This window comes from Anomaloglossus baeobatrachus, chromosome 2 (assembly GCF_048569485.1).
Source record: "Anomaloglossus baeobatrachus isolate aAnoBae1 chromosome 2, aAnoBae1.hap1, whole genome shotgun sequence".
Lineage (NCBI taxonomy): Eukaryota > Metazoa > Chordata > Amphibia > Anura > Aromobatidae > Anomaloglossus > Anomaloglossus baeobatrachus.
Window position 1 is genome coordinate 700,787,716 of NC_134354.1, and position 21,445 is coordinate 700,809,160.

Here is a 21,445-nt window from a genome sequence, read left to right on the forward strand (position 1 = left end):
TTGTTCCTCAGTTACATGAACAGCACTGTGGCATCTCACACATACTGAATCCTAAATTTTCTTCTAGCTGTTGTTCATTATTCTTATTCATCAGTTTAATTGTACTTCTGTTTGAAGCATTGTCCGCTACAATAGCAAGAACCTGGGGTTTTTTTTGAGTTTCTAATCTTGCAGAACTTTTTCCCCTAAGGCCTGGAGAAACTGGCTGAATTGATGAGCTTTAGTATCTCTTACTGCCAGTGACTTGCTAACAATTTCTTTCTTGTTACAAACATATCGAACATTGATGGCAAAATAATTCAGTGAAATGCAGTGACTCTGGCATCCCAACAAAAAGGCAATAGGTTTCAAGATAGGACATTCAGACACAGTGTTTTGTGAGGATCCTCACAAAGAATGAGCAGTCAGTTTGTGGCGTTTTTCTAATCTGCTTTTGCTATTGAAAGCATTATTTATGAGCTCAAAAACCTTTCAGGGGATGCGGTTTTTTAAAAAGCTGATCTGATTTTGCAGCTGACAAACGTATCCTCAAAAAACGCAGCAAAAACGCTGTGTGTGAATGCAGCCTTAGATCAGGAATAGAATATACATTTATAGGACATTTCATAACTTTCCCAAATTCCTATGAAAAAATATTCAGCACATTCTGCATTGCACTACTGTACCCAATTTATTATATATTTTAGGAGTCGGAGTAGGTGCATTTTATACCGACTCCACCAAAATGAGCTTTGACTCCGACTCAGACTCCACAGCCCTGCTGATAACACAGGATCCACCATTCATATTAGATCAATGTCACAGCTCACCCCATCCTCCTTTCTTCACAATTACCTTTACCTAGATCAGAGTATGACTACAAAACTGTCCAATAGAAGTTGGGGGATGTGAATGTCTTTGTGGCAAAAAACAAAATTAGGAACCTGCTTCACCTTGTAGGTGCTCAGGAGAAAAAGGAGGAAAATAGCAAACAGGTAAACTCCGTGTGTGCAGGGATGCAATGCAGGGTAAGGTCCAAGAAGATCTAATGTGATAAAGTCAAAAGTAAGGGTACTTATCTATCACATTAGATCTTCTTGGACCTTACCCTGCATTGCATCCCTGCACACACTGACTTATACCCCTACCATGTATGCGGATGTCTTCCTCCAGACCACCAGCCTGACATCATTGATATCATCTGATATACAGGTCCTTTTACACAGTACCACACACTGTGGATATTAGTCCCGTTTGGGGACTACCGCCTTGCATCTTTGACTTTTGACCCACCATTCCCTGCTGTGCACAGATAGTCCTTGATGAAGACCGTATAGGTCGAACCGTTTTAATTTGGACATCTGTTTTGGACTTTCTTGTAATAAAGAACCCCTTTTTGAATCTAAATAAGTTGCCTGAACAATTTCTTTTGGGGTAGTGTGCCGGAGTTTACTTGTTTGCTAATGTCTTTGTGACTGCTGAATGTTCTGAGCGCTAATCATATAGGAATATCCTGCACTAATATAGGATAGAAACATACAATGGCAAGGCACTTCTAATTCTGTTAAAATTTCTATCACTCTTAAAATTAATATATTTGAAATTGTATTCTGATCAGGGCTAAAATTAGGACGCTAAATGTTATAAGGCACACACTACAGTGTCTTTTGCGACAGTACATGACTTAAGAGGGTTGTTGCAGATTTAAACGTTATCCCTTATCAATAGAATTGGGCATAACTTCCCAATCGCTCGCGTCCAACTATGGGGATCCCCACCTCTCTCGAGAACGTTTCAGCCTTTCAGAGCCCCGCTTCTCGCAATCAATGGATTTCCCAGCGGTCGAACCCCAGCTATCAGAATGTTTATCCCCTATGCCATATAGAGTATAACTTACCATAACCCTTTTAAAAGGTTATTCCCACATTCTTTAATGTTTAAAGGGAACCTGTCAGGTGCAATATGCACCCAGAACCACGAGCAGTTCTGGGTGCATATTGCTAATCCCTGCCTAATTGTCCCAGCATCTAGTAGCATAGATAAAGAGATTCTTTAGAAAAAGTATTTCTAAAGATCCTTTATGATATTACAATGAGCACAGGGACTAGTTGCAAGGGTGTTAGTTTTCCCCGACTAGTCTGACCTCTTAGCATGTTAGCACACCCATTGCACAGCATCACCAGTGGTGACACACGTACCTGTGTCCATTGTCACCGCTTCAGAACTCCGGGTTTAGGCTCAGTGCGCATGATCAAAAGTCCCGGCACTTCCGATCATGCGCACTAGACCTCTCTGAAGCTGAGACGTATACACCCAGCTTCATAGTGCGCAAGACCGGAAGTGCTGCGATTTCTGATCATGCGCACTTAGCCTACACCCAGCGTCCTGATGCGAGGACAACGGACACAGGTGCACGAGTCACCGCTGACGACGCTGGGCAATGTGCATTGAATAGCATGTTGGCACACCCCTAGTCAGGGGAACTAATGCCTTTGCGACTAGTCCCTCATTAGCATATCATAAAAGATCTTTAGAAATACTTTTTCTAAAGATCTACAGTATTAATCTATGCTACTAGATACAGGGACAGTTAGGCAGGGATTAGCAATATGCACCCAGATCTGCTCGTGGTTCTGGGGGCATATTGCACCTGACAGGTTCCCTTTATAATTTCGAGGTCCTTGAGAAAATGCACATCTTAGCGAATTATTTTTTTTTTTAATTAAGAATCCTCTTCATTCTTAAAAACAGAGGGATTTTTAATTTTATAGTTTACTGCTCATTGTAAGGTGTGAAAAATGTACTAATATATCTCTTTCAAATTTGTTTTTCTTCTTTTGCATTTTCTTTGTAACTTTTCTGTGACTGTAAATGTGTGTTTTCATTTAGATTATGTGACCGCTCTGACGTTGGTGAATGCGGCGGATCTAGAGGACTCTGAAACCTTCCACTGCGGTAAGTGCTGTAATAAGTTGGGGTAATCGCTTGTTTCACAGAATCAGAACTTTCTATCAACAGCGTCTCTATCGCAGTACAAGCATACAGTATATAGAAGGCTCTGATCTGTGAGATTCTGTATATACGTATACAGCGGCTGATCTATCTGCAGACACTGGGTGGCATTGCAGATCTCTGAGTGTGCTGTTAGTATGCAGTAATGTTGTAAGGACAATGTCGTCATCGATACTGGAGGCTTTCTATTTCATTAACCCATGAGATGCTGCAGCAAGTACTGTAGATCTCAGGAGCTGAGCTCTCTCCATATGTGTGAGAAACCAGCTATATTCGATAGCCGGCATCCGTTTCTAACAGATGATCTCCGGCCGTGGATGCTAGCCATTTAAACGCCGCTCTCAAACGTACAGTGGCACGTAAATGGAGCGCGTGCCGGAGCTTGCTCTCGCAAGAACCTATTTGTACGTTGTGACGTGATCTCGGAGTGCAGGAGTGCATTACTATGATAGCCGGGAGCCTGCTGAAGGCCCCCATTGCCGCCATCTTGATACACCTCTCAAGCTCCACTATATGCTGAGCTTCAAAGGTGAATGAGATTTACACTATATACTGTGGTGCTATGACATTTAAGTGTATAAAGTATGAACGAATGGGCACTGGCAAGATCAAGTCCCATAAGGCGACTAAAAAATAGTTGTGTGGTTTTTGTTTTTTTTAAAATATACATCCTTTTTCCAATTATAAAGACTCAAATTTTGCCCTTTTACCCCCCATTGAAATAAAAAATAAAGTGCATACATTTTGGTGTTGCTACGTTTATTAAAGTCTGATCTATCAAAATATAAAATTAACTGAATCAGTAAACACTGTAATGAGAAAAAAAAAATCGACACTTCAAAAATGTTTTTTTTCCTTATCACTTCATTGAGGAACACAGGAAACTATAGGTGTATGCTGCTGCTACTGGGAGGCTATGGGTGTATGCTGCTGCCACTGGGAGGCTATGGGTGTATGCTGCTGCCACTGGGAGGCTACGGGCGTATGCTGCTGCCACTGGGAGGCTAGCGTATGCTGCTGCCACTGGGAGGCTATGGGTGTATGCTGCTGCCACTGGGAGGCTATGGGTGTATGCTGCTGCCACTGGGAGGCTATGGGGGTATGCTGCTGCTACTGGGAGGCTATGGGTGTATGCTGCTGCCACTGGGAGGCTATGGGTGTATGCTGCTGCCACTGGGAGGTATTGGGGTATGCTGCTGCCACTGGGAGGCTATGGGCGTATGCTGCTGCCACTGGGAGGCTAGGGGCGTATGCTGCTGCCACTGGGAGGCTACGGGCGTATGCTGCTGCCACTGGGAGGCTACGGGCGTATGCTGCTGCCACTGGGAGGCTACGGGCGTATGCTGCTGCCACTGGGAGGCTACGGGCGTATGCTGCTGCCACTGGGAGGCTACGGGCGTATGCTGCTGCCACTGGGAGGCTACGGGCGTATGCTGCTGCCACTGGGAGGCTACGGGCGTATGCTGCTGCCACTGGGAGGCTACGGGCGTATGCTGCTGCCACTGGGAGGCTACGGGACAATGCTGCTGCCACTGGGAGGCTACGGGCGTATGCTGCTGCCACTGGGAGGCTACGGGCGTATGCTGCTGCCACTGGGAGGCTACGGGCGTATGCTGCTGCCACTGGGAGGCTACGGGGGTATGCTGCCGCCACTGGGAGGCTACGGGGGTATGCTGCTGCCACTGGGAGGCTACGGGGGTATGCTGCTGCCACTGGGAGGCTACGGGGGTATGCTACTGCCACTGGGAGGCTACGGGGGTATGCTGCTGCCACTGGGAGGCTACGGGGGTATGCTGCTGCCAGTGGGAGGCTACGGGGGAATGCTGCTGCCACTGGGAGGCTACGGGGGTATGCTGCTGCCACTGGGAGGCTACGGGGGTATGCTGCTGCAACTGGGAGGCTACGGGGGTATGCTGCTGCCACTGGGAGGCTACGGGGGTATGCTGCTGCCTCTGGGAGGCTGATACGAAGCAAAAAAAAGAAAAAGAACTCCTTCCCAGCATGGTACACCCACCAACTGACACAGAGATGATTAGTTTTAGCTTAGTGTCAGTAGGAATCAGACACGGGGCTGCACACAGACCCGGTTCTATTTTAGGTTTGTTGGTTAATTTTAGTGATTTCCCTTTGTCTTTCAGACATGGCTTGTGATTGGCCTCAGAGTGTAGTTGTGTCATTCTGTCATCTCAGAGAGAGACTGAGAGCACAGTATGGGGTTGTGTCACTACTGTATCCTCTCTAGTCTATGAGGCAGGACCTTTACCCTCCAACACAGGAATAGTGTTGGGTACTTCCTGGCGAACGATCCTTGCCACCATATTTTTGCCCGCTCACCCTCCTGATGTGCAGGAAGGGAAGATCAACCCTTTACCTTCCCACCACCTCACAGACAGCCTTTGGGACGACTGATGACCCTCTTCCTTATCGTGCTGCAGAGAGGGATTTCAGGCCCTAGTCAAAAAAGGAGGCTCTTTTCTTTATTATCGTTCTTTATTACTTTTTTTTTCTCTTCTTTCCGGATCAGCTGTGGCCTCCGCACCTTCCTGGTTCCTTCCGGTGGCAGGGTGTCAATATGTAGTCCTCGGCTTTGCTGTAGCCTGCTTTTCCGGCCGGTACATACCCCCTACAGCCCGGCCAATCAGATGCTTGGGCTCTCCTGCACTTCCTTCCTACCCAAATAATCAGAGCGCGTCTTGAGGTTCCCACACACTTGTTATAACGCCTCTTGCTTCTTAGCACCATCTTTTTTTCTCCTGACAATAGCATTTACTGCACCTGCAGCCTCCTCAGACTCCACTGTATGGCTCAGTATACCCCGCCACTCGTCATCCTGGACCTCGGAGTCAGATCACAGGCTCCAGACCAGGGTAAGCTCTGTCACCTGGGAACAGCTCTTGTTTCCCCAGCAACACTCCCCTCTGGCACTTCTTTTCCTTTTTTTCTATGAATAACCTCTTTGTCTCACTCCCATCCCCCCAGTAGCCGCCCACCACCCATAGTGAGAATGCACCCCTGCCCTCTGAGTTGGCTGCAGCACTCTCAAAATCAGTTGTCGACCTAACCAAGGTATCCTAGACCTTGATTTTGGTCATAGGACAGCTACCAAATCCACCCACTGCCAAAGGAGTCCTGTTCACTTCTTAGGATTCTCTGGTTCTTCATCTCAGTCATGGCAGACCGTGCAAGAGATCCAAGATATGAGTGTGCACCAGCTCTTCATTTAGGTCTCCATCACCTTCAGTGTCCTCCAGGAGGTCATGCTCTATCGCTCCCCTTCCTCTGACACACAGGTGGTTCAGGAGTCAGACCCTCGTTCAGAGTCAAACTCTGATCAGGACTCTGAACAGATATCCAACCTGCGGAACATGGTGGATAGTTTCATTATAGCCATTAGTCAGACTCTCAGTGTGAAAGACAAGGAACTTGCACACTCCGAGCACAGCAGGCATTATCTTTCAAGAAGATTAAGTGGCCTCCTCGGGTTATCACTAACCACAAAGAATTCAACTGAAATGGGGGCATCAAGAAAAACGCTTTCAAAGAAGGAAAAGAATGGAGGTACTGTACTAATTTGCGCCTGATCTTCTACATCGATGAGCTGAGATTCCCTCAGTTGATTCTCGGGTTTCCTAGCTCTCCACTAACACTTCTCCGATGGGGCCTCACTTATGGACCCCTCCAAGTGCACGCTGACACTCTAGCCAAATTTGCCTTTGAGCCCTCAGGATCGACCCTCTGCCATTCTTGCTCCTCAGCCTGGATTTCCAAGGCGGTGTCTACTTGGAGTAAACTGCTGTACCTATCAGACGCTCCCACTTCCGAACTAGCAGACTATATTTCCCACACATGTATATACCTCTTGTCGGCCTCACTGGATATGGCCACTTGCTCAGCCCTTGTGGCCAGCAACATCGTCACGATCTGCGGAGTCCTATGGCTAAAGGAATGGACTGTGGACTCGTCATTCAGGAAGTCTCTCACCAGTCTGCCCTTTTAGGGGGGTAAAGTACTTTGATTCCCCAATAGAAGCCAAAATCTCCACCCCCCCACCCCAAGAGCCACACCATTCATTTTCGCTTCTTTCATCAATTCTCGACCAGGAACAACAATCACCAGGATAAGTCTTCTATCTGCCAGGAAAAAAGAAGACCATCCTTCAAACCACCACTCTCCTGGAACCAACGCGGTCACTACAGTAACCCATCTAGATCCAAATCCAACAGATTCTCTTTGGCTTGACTGAGCTTCCCCACCTGAGAAACCTCTCTGAGTGGGGGGGTCATGTCGGTTCGAGTGGCGTGCCGTCTCTTGTGGCTACAAAACAGTCCCCCCCCCACCTGTCTCTCATGTTTCCAGGACTATCCATTCACTCTCTGTAGGTAGGTCCGCTGTCATCATTCCCATTTGCCCACAGAAGTGCTTTTTAGGTTTGTGGTCCCGAAGAAGGTTTGATCCATTCGCCCCATTCTAGACCTCAAATTATCGGACACGACATCCTCCATCACTTCAGTATGGAGTAACTAACTTCATTCAGCCACAGAATTTATGGAGCCTGAGTAGTTATTATGCTCAGTGGATATGATCTCTAGAATTCTTATCTACAGATACCCATTTTTCCATCCCACCAGAGCTCCCTGTGTTTTTGCATTTCAGGACTCTCATTTTCAGTTCACAGTGCTGCCGTTTGACCTACCTACAGCTCCCAGAGTTCTCACAAAGGTAATGGTAGCGTTCATGGCCAGTCTTCAAACCAGAAGCGTTTTAGCCATCCCATAGCCTGATGACGTTTTCATATAGGCGCCATTCCCCTCAGCTTGTCTCAAGAGCCTGCAGATTTGACATCGCATGCGCAAGAGTTTTCCTGCCCAAATAGAAGTTCTCTGCCCTACTAAGCAGGATACGTTTACTCAGACGCAGCCCTCCATGCTTTCTCTAGTTCTGCATGAGCATACTGGGAAAGACGGTAGCCACAATGGAATCAGTCCTCTTTCCACACACATCCTCTACGGCTGTTTCTTCTATCGAGATGGAAGAGATCCACTCACTCCCTGGTCTGGCTGGTTTCGGTTCCACCCCGGTTCAAGACATCCCTGGAATGGTGGAGATGCTCTCCCCTTGTTCGTCATGGAAGATCATTTTGACAGAGTTGTTGGAAAATTGTAACAACAGATGCCAGCCTTTTCGGGATGGGGAGCATTTTTCAGAACCTTTCAGTACAGGAGTCCTTTCTTCCCATCAACATTCTGGAGCTCCGAAAAATTCTCCAGATATCAAATTACCAACACACCATAGATAAGAAAGAGACCAACGCAATAATCAGGATCTCAGAACTCCAAATATCATATATTTAGTAAAATTGCTCATCTGATGCTGCATGCTCTGTTATTAAAGTGGTTCTCTGGAATATGTGATATTAAGCATTTTACTAAATACTTTTTATTTAATAAAGTGGTATGTTTTATCTACTGTACTCGGTCAGGATTATAAATATGGCAACTGCCATCTAGCAGTAGTAGCTGTGTTAAGACCGGCTTTGTGAAGAGCATCTGCGAGACTGACATCCTCCCTGCCTGCACTAAAACTGCAAAATAAAGGTGTTTATCTTCTCCTTTAGTTCACTCCTCTCCAGGTCACTCCGCTCCATGTCCTATCAGGTTGACTGAACAGAGGAATTCATGTATGTCTCCAGCAGATATGCTCACATATCATGTTCTACTGGGTGTTCTCTGAAATCTAGGCTGGGCGCTAGACTGACTTATGGCAGTTGCCATTTTTAAAATGCTGACAAAGTACACTAGTTAAAGCGTATGTTTTTATTAAATAAAGGTATTGAGACACACCCCCCCCCCAAAAAAAAAAAAAAATTTAAATGTGTATTATTTATTTTATAACAGTTCTTGGGGAACCTCCTTAAATATAAAGGGCAGTCCCATGCTGGTGGTGACTACTTTTTAAGATCTGCTTTTGCAGAATCATGCAGTAAATAATCAAAATTTCTACCAAAATGCTGTCAAGAGCAGATAATAATCTAATATAGGGTTTTGCTTTAGTAGTTTTTCACATTTATTTAGTGAAGAATTGAAAAACAAAATTATAGGAAATACAATAAACTAGAGATGAGTCAACAGATTTCTGGTGCCCAGTTTCAAACTTTCATTTAGTTCTCTGATACAGCTGGACCCTGACTCTGTGACCGGCATCCTTGACCACTGAATTTCCTGGGTACCTCTGTCTCTTCTAAGACCCCGCAAAGTAATATCGCATGATGCGGAGTCTCTGAACCTTGTCTGACCTGCATTACGCCACTATGTTGTGTGGCCTAGGAAGCACTCTGGGGAATACCAGGCTAATGATGCCGGCCACAGATGTGCGGTCCATCCACAAGAGTGAAGTCATGCTACAAAAAAGAACCAGACCAGAGGTTGGAACAGATTACCTCAAATTTTCCAGGGAAATTTTTTTTACAGGGAACATTTTTCAGTCTATAAAATGCACTTTTTAGTTTCGTGTGTATAAGTGGCAAGGTTAACTGAATTTTGACTCCCGTTGAGACTAGACCAGAGTTATGGCATTGTTTGTACATTGTTGCACATTGTCTGCACTACAGTATGAAAGTTGTGGTCAAAAATCATTTTGTCAGAGCAAGGTGACTGCCATTTTGTTTTATACATGATTTGTTTTTGAGAAAGATGTATTTTATTTCTCCTATAGATCAAAATTTTGCAGAAGAGCTACCGGAAGATGAGGAGAACACACCAGTAAGAGCAGAAGAGCCATGTCCCATCAAGACTGATTTGTACGTATAGCTAGATTATCTTTCCCCTATTTGTGCAAAAAAAAAAAGTCCCTACTGTATACATATTGTTGAAAATTCACTTTGGCTCCTCTGTAGCCATTAATGGAGCTCATCAGCTCGTGCCATTGACTTGGACAGATCAGCTGAGCTCCGTTATTGGCTGCAGCGCTGTCAACATGCTGCCACCGCTGCAGACACCGGGAGCAGTGGTAGACGCCTGGCACTGGATCTGGGAAAGTTAAGCACAGGGATTTATTTTTTTAACAAACTGTGACCAGGTCAAAGGGATTATCCAAAATTGGAAAATTATTTTCATACATTATATCTACCCCAAAGTAGTGCCATTTAAAAAGGGGAAAAAAAAGTACAATTCGTTCTGCAATATACTTTGTGCACAATTAGGCAATTTGTATGTTTTTATTAATGCTAAAACCTAAATTTCTTTATCGTTCCTTATGGGAGACCCAAACCATGGGTGTATGCTACTGCCCCCGGAGGACACACAGTTACTACACTCAAAAACGTGTAGCTCCTCCCTCCTAGCATATACACCCCCTGCTAGCCAGATCTAGCCAGTTTCTTGCTTTGTGTCAGGAGGATCACACACACACATGCATTCTCTTTTGATTTTTCATTTTTTCTAAAGATTTGGAAGAAAAGCGGGTCCACTGGACTCCCGGCATGTCCCTTCTCACCCCCTGGCGGCGGTGCTGTTAAGGTTGACTTCAGGGCAGGAGCCCTTCATGCCGCGCTCCTTCACCATCCCTTAGGGGCTCTGGCTTGAAGTTGGAGCCAACACGGTTCTCACTGCCTTGCAGGAGACCGGCCTCCATCCGCAGCCCTTGTGCAGGACCCTGCTGGAAGGAGCACTGGACCCCCACCCCACCAGGGACTGGGCCCTGCGTCTCAAAGCTAAGTATAGAGACGTTATTCAAAGGGTCCTTCTGCAATGTGGGGCACTTTTTATTGTGGGGGACAGTGATGCTTGATAATGCTGCTTTCTTCGGCGCTCTATTGGGAGACCCAGCCGATTGGGTGTATAGCACTGCCTCCGGAGGCCACACAAAGCAATTACACTAAAAAGTGTAAGGCCCCTCCCCTTCTGGCTATACACCCCCAGTGGGATCACTGGCTCACCAGTTTTCTGCTTTGTGCGAAGGAGGTCAGACATCCACGCATAGCTCCACTGTTTGTAGTCAGCAGTAGCTGCTGGCTCTATCGGATGGAAGAAAAGAGGGCCCATATGGGGCCCCCAGCATGCTCCCTTCTCACCCGCGGTGGTGCTTGTAAGGTTGAGGTACCTATTGCTGGTACAGAGGCTGGAGCCCACATGCTGTTTTCCTTCCACATCCCCTGGAGGGCTCTGTGGAAGTGGGATCTTGCCGGCCCCCCAAGCCCTGGGGCCGGGCTCCATCCACAGATCCAGAGAACCTGCTGGATTTGGAGCGGGAGTGCCGTTCAGGGACAAGGCCCTGCAACTTTCAGGTACTCTGTGTCCCCGGCAGGCACGGACACTCTCAAGGCTTGCTGAGCGTTATAGTGCGCCGGGGACAGTAGCGCTGTGCGCCGGGGTTAGGTCACTGCAGCTTTGCTGAGTGACGTTACATGTTGGGAACTACTGCGCCGACCGCTGCTGGAGCGGCGGCGCAGCTGCGACTTGTGGTGCGCCGGGGACTTTGCGCCGACCGCGCTTTTACGGCGGCGGCGCTTCTAACTTTAGCCCCCGGCTTCTGCGGCCTAGCGCCGCTTCGTTCCCGCCCCCACCCTGTCAATCAGGGTAGGGGAGAGACGCTGCTCAATAGGCAGCGCCGAGGGCTGGAGCTTTATTTACATGCTCCAGCCCTCTCACTAGGCACAGTGGGAAGGAGGCTTCCCGCTTTTCGTCTGTATACGCCCAGGGCCCGCCCCCCCTCTCCACAAGGACGCCGGCAGCCATTACACATGCGGTCTGGCTGGGGAAAGGCAGCAGGCTCTGGGAGACCCAGACTAAAGGGATTTCGGCGACCACACACCCGCTCCTAAGCGGGCGGTAAGCTGCACTTAGTGCTGGCCCCACTTGTGCCTCAGTTTTATATTAGTGTACTTTTTTCTTGGTACCATATATATATATATTTGCACTGTAAGGTCGCTTCTTGGCTGGACACCCTGTACTGCTCTGAGGAGGCAGCAACATGTCATCCGCAAAACGCAAGGGTGCCAAGGCACAGGCTGTGTACACTGTTTGTACTGCATGTGGGGCTGATCTACCGGCAGGCTCCAAAGACTCACATTGTATGCAATGTTCAATCCCAGTGGCACTTCGTCAGCCAGAGCCTAATGTGGTGGTAGCCCAGGCTGAGACGCCTGTGAACCCTGCCCCGGTGACGGGGACAGACTTTGCAGTTTTTGCTGATAAAATGTCTGTGACTATGGCAAAAATCCTGGAGACCTTGCAGTCCAGGTCAGTTGTTCAGGCCATGGACACTGCTGTGTCTATGCTCTCCGGTCCCCCTCAGTTGGAACTAATCCGTACTTCAGGGGGGTCTCAAGCATCACAGGCTGAAGTCTCTGACTCAGTTGACAGTCCCAGGCAGCCTAAGCGAGCTCGCTGGGAAAGACCCTCCACGTCTTCACACTGTTCAGGGTCTCAGCGACAAGAGTCTCTCTGTGATGAGACTGAGGACGGTGACCAGGATTCTAATCCTGAGGCCCCTCTCAATCTGGATGCCCCTGATGGTGACGCCATGGTTAATGACCTTATATCGGCAATTAATAGGCTGTTGGATATTTCTCCCCCAGCCCCTTCTGCAGAGGAGGCAGCTGCACAGCAGGAGAAGTTCCATTTCCTTTATCCCAAGCGTAAATTAAGTGCTTTTTTGGACCACTCTGATTTCAGAGAATCGATCCAGAAACACGACGCTCATCCAGACAAGCGTTTCTCTAAACGTTCTAAGGATACCCGTTATCCTTTTCCCTCTGAGGTGGCCAAACGCTGGACCCAATGTCCAAAGGTGGATCCCCCAATTTCCAAGCTTGCGGCTAGATCCATAGTCGCAGTAGAGGATGGCGCTTCACTTAAAGATGCCAACGACAGACAGATGGACCTTTGGTTAAAATCTGTCTATGAATCTATCGGCGCGTCGTTTGCTCCAGCATTCGCGGCCGTGTGGGCACTCCAAGCTATTTCAGCTGGTTTAGCACAGGTGGATGCTTTCATACATCCAGCAGTGCCGCAAGTGGCGTCCCTAACTTCGCAAATGTCTGCGTTTGCGACCTATGCTATCAATGCTGTCCTAGAATCTACGAGCCGTACCGCTATGGCGTCCGCCAATTCTGTGGTTTTGCGCAGAGCCTTGTGGTTAAAGGACTGGAAAGCAGATGCTGGTTCCAAAAAATGCTTAACCAGCTTGCCATTATCTAGAGACAGACTGTTTGGTGAGCCATTGGCTGAAATCATAAAACAGTCCAAGGGTAAGGACTCTTTCTTACCACAGCCCAGAGCAAGTAAACCTCAACAGAAAAAGTGGCAGTCGAGGTTTCGGTCCTTTCGAGGCTCGGGCAAGGCCCAATTCTCCTCGTCCAAAAGGACTCAGAAAGAACAAGGGAACTCAGATTCCTGGCGGGCTCACAGGAAAGCAAATGGAGGAACCGCTTCCAAAGCGGCTACCTCATGACTTTCGGCCTCCTCCCTCCGCATCCTCGGTCGGTGGCAGGCTCTCCCGCTTTTGCGACATTTGGCTGTCACAGGTCAAAGACCGGTGGGTAACAGACATTCTGTCTCGCGGGTACAGAATCGAGTTCAGTTCTCGGCCTCCACTTCGGTTCTTCAGAACCTCCCCACACCCCAACCGAGCAGATGCCCTGCTGCAGGCGGTGGACTCTCTAAGAGCAGAAGGAGTCGTGATCCCTGTCCCCCCTCTCGAACGGGGGCGAGGATTTTACTCCAATCTCTTTGTGGTTCCAAAAAAGGACGGCTCCTTCCGTCCTGTTCTGGACCTAAAACTGCTCAACAAGCATGTGAACGCCAGGCGGTTCCGGATGGAATCCCTCCGCTCAGTCATTGCCTCTATGTCTCAAGGAGATTTCCTAGCATCAATAGACATCAAAGATGCTTATCTCCACGTGCCGATTGCTACAGAGCACCAATGCTTTTTACGCTTCGTGATAGGAGACGACCATCTTCAGTTCGTAGCTCTGCCATTTGGTCTGGCGACAGCCCCTCGGGTGTTCACCAAGATCATGGCGGCAGTGGTAGCAGTCTTGCACTCTCACGGACACTCTGTGATCCCTTACTTGGACGATCTACTGGTCAAGGCACCCTCTCAAGAGGCATGCCGACTCAGCCTGAATGTTGCACTGGAGACTCTCCAGGCGTTCGGGTGGATCATCAACTTCCCAAAGTCAAATCTGTCACCGACCCAATCACTAACGTATCTTGGCATGGAGTTTCATACTCTCTCAGCGATAGTGAAATTTCCGCTGGACAAGCAGCGGTCTCTACAGACTGGGGTGCAGGCTCTCCTTCAAAGTCAGCCGCACTCCTTAAGACGCCTCATGCACTTCCTCGGGAAGATGGTGGCGGCAATAGAGGCGGTTCCGTTTGCGCAGTTTCATCTGCGTCCACTTCAATGGGACATTCTCCGCCAATGGGACGGGAAGTCAACATCCCTGGACAGGAAGGTCTCCCTTTCCCAGACGGCCAAAGACTCTCTGCAGTGGTGGCTTCTTCCCACCTCATTATCACAGGGAAGATCCTTCCTACCACCGTCTTGGGAGGTGGTCACGACAGATGCGAGTCTGTCAGGGTGGGGAGCAGTCTTTCTCCACCACAGGGCTCAGGGTACGTGGTCTCAGCAGGAGTCCACCCTTCAGATCAATGTTCTGGAAATCAGAGCAGTGTATCTTGCCCTACTAGCCTTCCAGCAGTGGCTGAAAGGAAGGCAGATCCGAATTCAGTCGGACAACTCCACAGCGGTGGCATACATCAACCACCAAGGGGGGACACGCAGTCGGCAAGCCTTCCAGGAAGTCCGGAGGATTCTGATGTGGGTGGAAGCCACAGCCTCCACCATATCCGCGGTTCACATCCCCGGCGTAGAAAACTGGGAAGCAGACTTCCTCAGTCGCCAGGGCATGGACGCAGGGGAATGGTCCCTTCACCCAGACGTGTTTCAGGAAATCTGTCGCCGCTGGGGGGTGCCGGACGTCGACCTAATGGCGTCACGGCACAACAACAAGGTCCCAACCTTCATGGCACGGTCTCGCGATCAAAGAGCGCTGGCGGCAGACGCCCTAGTGCAAGATTGGTCGCAGTTCCGGCTCCCTTATGTGTTTCCACCTCTGGCACTCCTGCCCAGAGTGCTACGCAAGATCAGATCCGATTGCAGCCGCGTCATACTTGTCGCCCCAGACTGGCCGAGGAGGGCGTGGTATCCGGATCTGTGGCAGCTCACGGTCGGCCAACCGTGGGCACTCCCAGACCGACCAGACTTACTGTCCCAAGGGCCGTTTTTCCATCGGAATTCTGCGGCCCTGAACCTGACTGTGTGGCCATTGAGTCCTGGATCCTAACGTCTTCAGGATTGTCCCAAGGGGTCGTTGCCACCATGAGACAGGCTAAGAAGCCCACGTCTGCTAAGATCTACCACAGAACGTGGAGGATATTTTTATCCTGGTGCTCTGCTCAGGGAGTGTCTCCCTGGCCATTTGCATTGCCTACCTTTCTTTCTTTCCTGCAATCTGGGTTAGAAAAAGGTTTGTCGCTCGGCTCCCTTAAAGGTCAGGTCTCGGCGCTATCCGTCTTTTTTCAGAGGCTTTTGGCACGCCTTCCTAAGGTGCGCACGTTCCTACAGGGGGTTTGCCATATCGTACCCCCGTACAAGCGGCCGTTAGATCCATGGGATCTGAACAGGGTACTAGTTGCCCTCCAGAAGCCGCCCTTCGAGCCTCTGAAGGAGGTTTCACTTTCTAGACTATCACAGAAAGTGGCTTTTCTGGTAGCGATCACATCTCTTCGGAGAGTGTCTGAGCTGGCAGCACTATCATCCAAGGCTCCCTTCCTGGTCTTCCACCAGGACAAGGTTGTGCTGCGTCCTATTCAGGAGTTTCTCCCGAAGGTGGTATCCTCTTTTCATCTTAATCAGGATATCTCTTTGCCTTCGTTTTGTCCTCATGCAGTTCATCGGTATGAGAAGGATTTACATTTGTTAGATCTGGTGAGAGCACTCAGAATCTACATTTCCCGCACGGCGCCCTTGCGCCGTTCGGATGCACTCTTTGTCCTTGTCGCTGGTAAGCGCAAAGGGTCGCAGGCTTCTAAAGCCACCCTGGCTCGATGGATCAAAGAACCAATTCTTGAAGCCTACCGTTCTGCTGGGCTTCCGGTTCCATCAGGGCTGAAGGCCCATTCTACCAGAGCCGTGGGTGCATCCTGGGCATTACGACACCAGGCTACGGCTCAACAGGTGTGCCAGGCAGCTACCTGGTCGAGTCTGCACACTTTCACCAAACATTATCAGGTGCATACCTATGCTTCGGCGGACGCCAGCCTAGGTAGAAGAGTCCTGCAGGCGGCAGTTGCCTCCCCGTAGGGGAGGGCTGTCTTGCAGCTCTAACATGAGGTTTTTTCTTTACCCACCCAGGGACAGCTTTTGGACGTCCCAATCGTCTGGGTCTCCCAATAGAGCGCCGAAGAAGAAGGGAATTTTGTTACTTACCGTAAATTCCTTTTCTTCTAGCTCTTATTGGGAGACCCAGCACCCGCCCTGTTGTCCTTCGGGATTGTTGGTTTGTTTGCGGGTACACATGTTGTTCATGTTGAACGGTTTTCAGTTCTCCGATGTTACTCGGAGAGAATTTGTTTAAACCAGTTATTGGCTTTCCTCCTTCTTGCTTTTGCACTAAAACTGGTGAGCCAGTGATCCCACTGGGGGTGTATAGCCAGAAGGGGAGGGGCCTTACACTTTTTAGTGTAATTGCTTTGTGTGGCCTCCGGAGGCAGTGCTATACACCCAATCGGCTGGGTCTCCCAATAAGAGCTAGAAGAAAAGGAATTTACGGTAAGTAACAAAATTCCCTTCTTTACTGTGTTTCCGGCCGGTTCCACGGTTTCTTACTAGGAACCGCGCCGATGATGCCTGATTCTCGGCCGCATGTATAACTCTAGGCCCCGGCTTCAGCCGCGGCCTAGTTTCGTTTTCGTTCCCCTGCATGTCAGCATGCAGGGGGACACTGCAGAGCCGCCCGCCGGCCGCTCTGCACAGGGGAGGACGCTCCTTTTTGAGGAGATGATTCCCTCCCCTGTACATCTCCTTCGCCCTCCGATTCCCGCTCCTGGGTTAACCCCCGCCCCCCCCCTCACTCTGGCGCCATTTTCTCAGCGTCTCAGTACTCTGGTCGGCGCTGGCTGCTCTGCAGTGCAGAGGGAGTGAATATCTGGCTGGGGGTCCAGGCCTGGAATCCGGAGGGCACTCATATAGTGGACTGATAAGTCACAACCTCTGGTTGTGCACTTTTATTCACTCTCAGGGCATTCTGAAGGAGTTAATTCTTTATCATAGAATCTCCTCCTCAGCAGCATGTCTCACACTAGGAGCAAAGCTCCAAGGCTGTACACTACATGTTCTGCATGTAGGCTCATATTGCCTGAACCGACACACTGTAACGGTTCTTTTCTTCAGCGCTCTATTGGGAGACCCAGACGATTGGGGTATAGCTACTGCCCTCTGGAGGCCACACAAAGCACTACATTAAAAGTGCAAGGCCCCTCCCCCTCTGGCTATACCCCCCCCGTGGTATCACGGGTTCTCCAGTTTTAGCTTTGTGTGCGAAGGAGGTCAGACATTCCATGCATAGCTCCACAGATTTTAGTCAGCAGTAGCTGCTGACTATTTCGGATGGAAGAAAAGAGGACACATATAGTGTCCCCAGCATGCTCCCTTCTCACCCCTGGATGGTGTTGTAAGGTTGAGGTACCTATTGCTGGTACAGGGCTGGAGCCTGACATGCTGTTTTCCTTCCACATCCCCTGGTAGGGCTCTGTGGAAGTGGGATCCTGCCGGCCTCTCAGCTCTGACGCCGGGCTCCATCCACAGACCCATTAGAACCTGATGGAGACGGAGCAGGAGTACGATCAGGGACAGGCCCTGCATCATACAGGTACTCTGTGTCCCCGGCAGGCACAGACACACTCCGGGCTGGCTGGGTGTTGTAGTGCGCCGGGGACCGCAACGTTGGAGTTAGTGTCCCTACAGATTACTGGGGGATTGTTTGTGTATGGGAACGCAGCGCCGACCCCCTCTGGACCGGGCGGCGCTGCTGTGACTTGTGGTGCGCCGGGGATCCGCCGTCCGCGCTTTTACGGCGGCGGCGGTTATAAATTGAGTCCCCGGCTTTTTGGGCCTAGGACGCCGGCAGCTCCGATTCGTTCCCGCCCCCACCCTGTCATTCAGGGTAGGGGAGAGACGCTGTTCGCTAGCAGCGACGAGGGCTGGAGCCTGATTTACATGCTCCAGCCCTCACACTAGGCACAGAGGGAAGCAGGCTTCCCGCTCTTAGCCAGGAACGCCCAGGGCCCGCCCCCCTTCTCTCTCAGGACGCCGGCAGCCATTACATGCAGTCTGGCTGGAGGAAGGACGCAAGGCTCTGGGAGACCTGGACTAGGGGCTATCTGGCGACCACACACCCGCTTTTTAAGCGGGCGGTAAGCGATTTTTCTGTGCTGGTCCCTCTAGTGCCCCACGGTGTATCGGTGTACTGTGTAGGATATAGAGATATTGTATTTCTTGCACTGTGAGGTCGCTTCTGGCTGCATCTCCCAGATCACTCTGTGGAAGCAACAACATGCCATCCTCAAAACGCAAGGCTGCCAAGGCTAGGGCTGTGTATACTGCGGGTGCTGCATGTGGGGCTAATCTACCAGCAGGCTCCGATGACCCCCATTGTGTGCAATGCTCCGACCCGGTGCTGCTTCGCCAGCCGGAGTCAGGAGGGAGAGTGACCCAGGCTGAGACGCCTGTAAGTCCTGCCCCGGTGACAGGGACAGACTTTGCAGTTTTTGCTGATAATATGTCTGTCTCTATGGCAAAAATCCTTGAAACCTTGCAATCTATGCATGGGGCTCAGTCTTTGGGCACGGCGAGGCCTCTGTCCTCAGGTCCCCCTCACTTGGAATTAATCCAGCCCACAGGGGGGTCCCCGGCTTCACAGGCCGAGGATTATGACTCAGATGATAGCCCCAGCCACCCTAAGCGAGCTCGCTGGGAAAGACCCTCGACGTCATCACACTGCTCAGGGTCTCAGCGCAATCAGTCTCCCTGTGATGTGTCTGATGAGAGTGATCAGGAATCCATTCCTGGAACCCCTCTCAACCTGGATACCCCTGATGGGGATGCCATGGTAAACGACCTTATCTCAGCCATCAATAGGCTGTTGGATATTTCTCCCCCAGCCCCTTCAGCAGAAGAGGCGGCTGCGGAGCAGGAGAAGTTTCGTTTCCTTTATCCCAAGCGTAAATTGAGTGCTTTGTTGGATCACGCTGACTTCAGAGAATCAATCCAGAAGCACGACGCTCACCCAGAAAGGCGTTTCTCTAAACGATCTAAAGATACGCGTTTCCCTTTCCCCCCTGAGGTGGTCAAGCGCTGGACACAGTGTCCAAAGGTAGACCCCCCGATTTCCAAACTCGCAGCTAGGTCCATAGTTGCAGTGGAGGATGGCGCTTCACTTAAAGATGCCAATGACAGACAGATGGACCTTTGGTTAAAATCTGTCTATGAAGCTATCGGCGCGTCGTTTGCTCCGGCATTCGCAGCCGTATGGGCACTCCAGGCTATTTCAGCTGGCTTAGCAAAAGTGGATGCTATCATACATCCAGCAGTGCCGCAAGTGGCGCACCTTACCACGCAGATGTCGGCGTTTGCGTCTTACGCTATCAATGCGGTCCTAGAATCTACCAGTCGCACCTCAATGGCGTCCGCCAATTCGGTAGTTTTGCGCAGAGCCTTGTGGTTAAAGGACTGGAAAGCAGATGCTGGTTCCAAAAAATGTTTAACCAGTTTGCCTTTATCTAGAGATAGACTGTTTGGCGAGCCATTGGCTGATATCATTAAGCAGTCTAAGGGTAAAGACTCCTCTTTACCACAACCCAGAACAACCAAACCTCAGCAGAAAAAGTGGCAGCAGAGGTTTCAGTCCTTTCGAGGTTCGGGCAAGACACCATTTACCTCGTTCAAAGGGACTCAGAGGACGCAAAGAAACTCAGATTCGTGGCGGGCTCACACGCGCCCCAAGAAAGCAAATGGAGGTACCGCTTCCAAAGCGGCTACCTCATGACTTCCGGCCCCCTCCCTCCGCATCGCCGGTCGGGGGCAGGCTCTCCCGCTTTTCCGGCATTTGGATGTCACAGGTCAAAGACCGGTGGGTGACGGACATTTTGTCTCGCGGGTACAGAATCGAGTTCAATTCTCGTCCTCCAGCTCGGTTCTTCAGAACCTCCCCACATCCAGACCGAGCAGATGCTCTGCTGCAGGCGGTGGGCTCCCTAAGAACGGAAGAAGTGGTGATCCCAGTCCCTCCTCAGGAACAAGGGCAAGGGTTTTACTCCAATCTCTTTGTGGTTCCAAAAAAGGACGGCTCGTTCCGTCCTGTTCTGGACCTAAAACGGCTCAACAAACATGTGCACGCCAGGAAGTTCCGGATGGAAACCCTGCGTTCTGTCATTGCCTCAATGTCCAGAGGAGACTTCCTTGCCTCAATAGACATCAAAGATGCTTATCTCCACGTGCCAATTGCTACAGAACATCAACGTTTTCTACGTTTTGTGATAGGAGACGACCATTTTCAGTTCGTAGCTCTGCCATTTGGTCTGGCAACAGCCCCACGGGTCTTCACCAAGGTCATGGCGGCGGTGGTAGCAGTCTTGCACTCTCAGGGACACTCGGTGATCCCTTACCTAGACGATTTATTGGTCAAAGCTCCCTCTCAAGAGGCATGTCAGCACAGCCTGAATGCTACGCTGGAGACCCTACAGTCTTTCGGATGGATCATCAACTTTCCAAAGTCGATCCTATCACCGACTCAATCACTAACGTATCTTGGCATGGAGTTTCATACTCTAGCAGCGATAGTGAAGCTTCCGCTGAACAAGCAGCGGTCACTACAGACAGGGGTGCAATCTCTTCTGCAGGGCAAGTTGCATCCCTTGCGGCGCCTCATGCATTTCCTAGGGAAGATGGTGGCAGCCATGGAAGCAGTTCCCTTTGCGCAGTTTCATCTGCGCCCACTTCAATGGGACATTCTCCGCCAATGGGACGGGAAGTCAACGTCCCTGGACAGGAAAGTCTCGCTTTCCCAGACGGCCAAGGACTCCCTACAATGGTGGCTCCTTCCCACCTCATTGTCTCAGGGAAGATCCTTCCTGCCCCCATCCTGGGCAGTAGTCACGACAGATGCGAGTCTGTCAGGGTGGGGAGCAGTATTTCTCCACCACAGGGCTCAGGGGACGTGGACTCCGCAGGAGTCCACCCTTCAGATCAATGTTCTGGAGATCAGAGCAGTGTATCTTGCTCTACTGGCCTTCCAACAGTGGCTGGAAGGAAAGCAGATCCGAATCCAATCGGACAACTCCACAGCGGTGGCATACATCAACCACCAAGGAGGGACGCGCAGTCGGCAAGCCTT

The 21,445-nt window shown here is 50.1% G+C and overlaps 1 protein-coding gene across 9 annotated transcripts in view; it reads left to right on the forward strand.

Annotated features, from left to right (window-relative positions):
• SETDB2 (SET domain bifurcated histone lysine methyltransferase 2) overlaps positions 1-21,445 on the forward strand; it is a 197,698-nt gene that overhangs the window by 53,879 nt on the left and 122,374 nt on the right. For all 9 annotated transcript variants that reach the window (XM_075337278.1, XM_075337279.1, XM_075337277.1 and 6 more), the window contains 2 exons: positions 2,869-2,934; positions 9,703-9,787. In XM_075337278.1, coding sequence (XP_075193393.1) covers positions 2,869-2,934; positions 9,703-9,787 — 151 coding nt within the window. The remainder of the gene's footprint in view (positions 1-2,868; positions 2,935-9,702; positions 9,788-21,445) is intronic.